The sequence below is a fragment of the Rhinoraja longicauda genome, chromosome 7 (genome assembly GCF_053455715.1).
Source record: "Rhinoraja longicauda isolate Sanriku21f chromosome 7, sRhiLon1.1, whole genome shotgun sequence".
In the NCBI taxonomy this organism is placed as follows: Eukaryota; Metazoa; Chordata; class Chondrichthyes; order Rajiformes; family Arhynchobatidae; genus Rhinoraja; species Rhinoraja longicauda.
The window spans coordinates 70,751,549-70,757,548 of record NC_135959.1 but is presented as its reverse complement, the minus strand read 5'-3'; the positions used below and the strand labels follow the sequence as shown (position 1 = coordinate 70,757,548).

Sequence of the window (6,000 nt, the reverse complement as noted above, 5' to 3'; positions counted from 1 at the left end):
TGGTGTGTTTGCAAAATCCTACATTATTAACTATCCTTATGGGCCTTTCTTGAAGTGTGATAATGGATGTAGGGTGGTTTTGTAAGTGTCACCCCAAACCTCCACACAGTGATTTAAATCTGGCAATGCAAGTGAACAATAAACAATGTACAGCGCTTTGTGATTAAGAATTGCAGTTCTTTCCAGGACTGCAATGCCCCTTGCCAGTTTTGCTCACATGTTTTATATGAGGTTTCCAGCAGATTTTGTGGTTTAATATCACACCTAGAAAATTATTTTCATATACTCTTTCTATATCAACACCATCTATCCTCACTTGTACCTGAGTGTTTATTTTACAATTTCTAAACAACATAATCTTTGTTTTGTTCAAATTTAATGATAACGTTCATAAGATATTGGAGCAGAATTAGACCATTCGGCCCATCAAATCTACTCCGCCATTCAATCATGGCTGATTATCTCTCCCTCTCAACCCCATCCTCCCCATAAGCCTTCTCCCCATAAGCCCTGACACCCGTACTGATCAAGAATCTGCCAATCTCCGCCTTAACAATATCCATTGACTTGGCCTCCACAGCCTTCTGTGGCAATGAATTCCACAAGTCTTTACTTAGGACCATGTTTTCATGGAAAGTTACTCCTTCATAAATTAAGGGGATCTGGATACTTGCTGAATAATTCCGTTGAACAGCTGTGACTGCACAATGAAACAAAACAAAACTAAAGCTCGTGTTAACCACATGGTTCATTTCCTGTATTGTTTCCTGTGCTGTTCTGTCAGTCTAGAGTAATGAGCTAAAGTTGAGAATCTCAGTTGAGAGACTATGGCTAAACTGACAAAACGGAATCATCCACCATTCTGTTTTTTTGCCTTCATAAACCTTGTCCAAGGTAGGTGCTTTTTCTCAATTAAAAACCTCTCTGCCACTAAAGGAGGCTTGAGGATCTTTTGTGTATATATTCTCTTAATCTTGTTGATGCTAAAGTTACATCGGACTTTGAAAAGTTATATCCACATTAACAAGAGAACATTTTCAGGACAAATATTCTGTACCTGGTATGCTTTATACTTCCTAGTTGGAAGCTACAATTCCTGCTTTGTCGTGCAGCGCTGTCAAATCTATTTTATGAAATACCATAGATGGCATGAGGAGGGATGACAGAATTAAGCAGAGGCATGATTCACGACACGATACGATAAAACTATATTTATCCCAGGAGGGAAATTGGTCGTCTTCATCTTAGGGAAATTCATCTTAATTCTTTGACAATTATATTGAATCCAATCACGAATTTTGTGTCAAATAAGCAGTTTCAAGGTATGACTAAGAAAAGTGTAGGAAGGAACTGCAGATACTAGTTTACACCGAAGGTAGACACAAAATGCTGGAGTAACTCAACGGGACAGGCAGCATCTCTGGATAGAAGGAATGGGTGACGTTTCGGGTTGAGACCCTTCTTCTAAACTCCAGCATTTTGTATCTATCTTTTAATGATTAAGAAAATGTCTTTACTTGTGTGTATAATTACCATTACCTATTATGTTTATTTGTGCAATGTGAATTAATTAAAGCAAAAAAATAATTTCTATTAGTGTTGGCAGCACACTCTCAGTACGTTATTCTGGAATCTTTGCGTGTATGATACTGTAATACCCAAGTACATGAAGACTTATGGGCATGCATAGTGACCATGGAAAACATCTGATCTTTTCATCATTTGTACAAATTTGTCCTATGTTTGTACAAAGCATCCAAAATGTTGCACAAAACTTTAGAACTCATTGACTTTCAAATTAATCCTTCTTTCAATTTACTATATATTACACAAAATGAGGTCTTTTTTGCATTAGTGAGACCAAGTAACATTGGTTGACTGTTTTGTGAAATGTCTCTGTTCAGTAGATAAGTGAGTTTCTGAGAGTCACACAGCATGGAAACAGGCTTTTCCCCCCAACTCGTCCGTGACAACTAAGATGCCCCATCTAAGCACGTCCCACTTGCCCGCATTTTGCCCGTATTCCTCTAAACGTTTCCTAAACATATACCTGACTAAATGTCTTTTAACTACCTTCCCTGGCAGCTCGTTCAACACGTCCACCACCCTCCCTCCGTGTGATAAGGTTGTCCCTCAGTTTCCTAATGAAAATCTTTCCGCTCTCACCTCAAAACTTAAGGTGCCCTCGAATTCTTGATTCCCTGACCCTGGGAAAAAAAGTGCATCTGTTCTATTTATTCCGCTCATGATTTTGTACACCTCTCTAAGATCTCCCCTCAGCATCCGATAACAAGGAATATAGTCCGAACCTGCCTTCCCTGTAGCTCATGCCCTCGATTCCTGGCAATATCCTCAAAATCTCTGCACTCTTTCTAGCTTAATGGCTTCTTTTCTTCAGCAGAGTGATATTGTGCCTTTCTGTTTATTCCTCCACCCCATCCCAAGATGACATGAAGATGATCCTCAGATGATCCCATCCATCCTCAATTTCCCTCAGTTTTCCAATGACTCAAATAAGTTCAATCTGGAACCTCTCCCATGCCAGGCGAGAGCCATTGAATGGGAGATTATTGATTGACCAATGCTTGTTTTTCCACCTCTGCAGTTGTTCTATGAAACACATGGCCAAAGGTATTATGTGCAATAAAATTAAGGTCCAATAAACAATAATATATTATCATAATCCTATCTCGACAACAGAATAATACAGACCACGTCTTGCACAAGCATTTGTTTATTTTAATTATGTTTTGTACTAATGGCTTATTTTTCAGTCTACTTTCATTTTACTGTCTTGCAGAACTTAACATATAATTATGTTTTTGTGTTTTTGTCTTTGATTATGTGCCTGTGATGCTGTTGCAAACAAGATTTTCATTGTACCTATTCTTCGCAGGACAATAAATTTTACTTGACATTCCTGTGGGTTTAATGTGAAGAGAATTTATGAGTGATGAGCTTTAGTTTGAACTGTTATTGTAGGGAGAAACCCAACGTGGGGGGCACGGCACGGTGGCGCAGCGGTAGCGTTGCTGCCTCACAGCGCCAGAGACCCCGGTTCCATCCTGACTACCGGTGCTCTCTGTGCAGAGTTTGTACGTTCTCCCCGTGACCTGCGTGGGTTTTCCCCGGGTGCTCCAGTTTCCTCCCACACTCCAAAAATGTATAGGTTTATAGGTTAATTGGCTTTGGTGAAATATTGTAAATTATTCCTGGTGTGTGTAGGGTAGCGTTAGTATATGGGGACTGCAGGTCGGTGCGGACTTGGTGGACCGAAGGGCCTGTTTGCATGCTGTATCTCTAAACTAAACTAAACTAAACTAAACTGTTGGAATTCCAGGCCAACAGTTTGTGGGATAGGTTGCAGGACGTTGCAGGCCAAGTCAGTTTGATGGAGGCTCTGATCGGCTGCTGAGTGGGATTGGATTGTGTTCAGGTGGTGAGAATCAATATCATGGTCAGTTTGGAATACAGGAGAAATCAATTGAAAAGCAAGATAGACACAAAATGCTGGAGTAACTCAGCGGGACAGGTAGCATCTCTGGAGAGAAAGAATTGGTGACGTTTTGGGTCGAGACTCTTCTTCAGATATGAGGTCTCGACCCGAAACGTCACCCATTCCTTCTCTCCAGAGATGCTGCCTGTCCCATTGAGTTACTCCAGCATTTTGTTTCTTTCAACCAGCATCTGCAGTTCCTTCCTACTCAATTGAAAAGGATATATTTTTTCAATCTTAAAATTCACGTTTGCTTCCGAGTGTTTGCTTCCAAGTGCCAGACTCTATGAGTTGGGCTTTACTGTTTATTTGGATCTCCTCAGGAAAGGATGCAGAGAAGATTTACGAGGATGTTGCCAGGACTCGGGGGCCTGAGATATAGGGATATGGCTTGGACAAGAGGATGAGGGATGATCTTATAGAGGTGTACAAAATCATGAGAGGTATAGATCGGGTAGGTGCACAGAGTATCTTGCCCAGAATAGAGGAATCGAGAACCAGAAGACATAGGTTTAAGGGGGGGAAAATTTAATCGGAAAGTGAGGGGTAACTTTTTCCCACAAAGGCTGTAGGTGAATGGAACGAGCTGCCAGAGGAGGTAGTTGAGGCAGGTACTATGCTAGCTTTTATTCCAAGAGGGCTAGAATACAGAAAGAGGGATGGTGAGGCTCAATAAGGTGCTGGTCAGGCCGCATTTAGAGTATTGTGAGCAATTATGGGCACCGCATCTGAGGAAGGAGGTTTACAAGAATGATCCCAGGAATGAGTGGGTTAACGTACCATGAGCATTTGACGTCACTGGGCCTGTACTTGGTGGAGTTTAGAAGGATGAGGGGGGATCTCATTGAAACTGAATAGTGAAAGGCTTGAATAGAGTGGATGTGGGGAGGATGTTTCCACTAGTGGGAGAGTCGAGGACTACTCATAGCCTCAGAATTAAAGGACGTTCCTTTAGGATGTAGATGAGGAGGAATTTCTTTAGTCAGAGGGGGGTGAATCTGTGGAGTTTTTTCCCCTAAAAATATCCATTGACTTGGCCTCCACAGTCTCTGTGGCAGAGATAGATTCTTGATAAATAATTGTTTTACTCTTCATCTGCCTAATCTGCTTCATATTTCTCACATTTATAATTATTATTTTAGATTTTCAATAGTCAGGGCGTCAGGGGTTATGGAGAGAAGGCAGGAGAGTGGGTTATGAGGGAGCGATAGATCAGCCATGATTGAATGGTGGAGTAGACTTGATGGGCCGAATGGCCTAATTCTGCTCCTATCACTTACGACCTTAATATTATCGCAACGTTTAAGAAACATCTAGACCGGTACATGGATAGGGCAGGTTTAGAGGGATATGGGCAAAATGTAGGCAGGTGGGACTAATGTAGATGGGACTAATGTAGATGGGACATGTTGGCCAGTGTGGGCAGGTTGAGTCGAAGGGCCTGTTTCCATGCTGTATGTTTCCATGATTCTATGGCTCTATGACCCCTTCACCACAGAACTCATACTCTTAGGAAAAACCTGCTGCTCTTTGAAAGAATGTCCATTGGCCATCCATGCGTGCTCAAAATTTCTGAAAATAACTCCAAACTTGAATAGCATGCATGTTCATGCTTTGGTGTACAATGCATATGATCAATTAGGAAGCCATTTTGAAACCTTTGGTTTATGTAGTATGTGTTTAATGATGAGATTGGTAATAAAATACATTTCAATACAAGTGTCCTTTTATTGGACACTTTTCTGCCTTAATAGAGACCAAATTAAAATTAGCACTTTCAGATCATAATCGTTACATGTATTTTTGTGAGAGACATTGTGGTATTCTCATTTACAATTCCTCCAGACATCATTTTTTATTGGTACTATTACTATAATCAAGCTCGTGTCCACATTGTTTTTCCTATTTCTCAACCAAACTTTGCCTTTTTCTTCCCATTTTTCTTTTTCCTTTACATGCTGCAACTCTTAGCTATTCATCTTCTGATGTATCATTGATCAGAGGTGTTAAAATTGTTTTACTCTTCATCTGCCTAATCTGCTTCATATTTCTCGCATTTATAGTTATTATTTTAGATTTTCAATCGACAATGGACAATAGGTGCAGGAGTAGGCCATTCGGCCCTTCGAGCCAGCACCACCATTCACTGTGATCATTCTGACGATGCCAGCTGGCTTGTAGCATTTCCTAATCTATGTATCTCCCTCTCCCCTAACATCAGTCTGAAGAAGAGTCTCGAGAACCAGGGGACACAGTCTAAGAATAAAGGGGAGGCCATTTAAAACAGAGGTGAGAAGAAACAGAGATGAGAATAAAGAGAGTTATGAATTTGTGGAATTCTCTGCCACAGAAGGCAGTGGAGGCCAATTCACTGGATGAATTTAAAAGAAAGTTAGATAGAGCTCTAGGGGCTAGTGGAATCAAGGGATATGGGTTGAAGGCAGGCACAGGTTACTAATTGTGGATGATCAGCCATGATCACAATGAATGGTGGTGCTGGCTCG

The 6,000-nt window shown here is 41.0% G+C and overlaps 1 protein-coding gene across 1 annotated transcript in view; it reads left to right on the top strand.

The window, feature by feature from the left end:
- Positions 1 to 827: 827 nt before the first annotated feature.
- Positions 828 to 6,000, top strand: part of LOC144595596 (T-cell surface protein tactile) — a 56,841-nt gene continuing 51,668 nt past the window's right edge. Inside the window, exon 1 of the mRNA XM_078403162.1 lies at positions 828 to 894. Coding sequence (XP_078259288.1) covers positions 828 to 894 — 67 coding nt within the window. The remainder of the gene's footprint in view (positions 895 to 6,000) is intronic.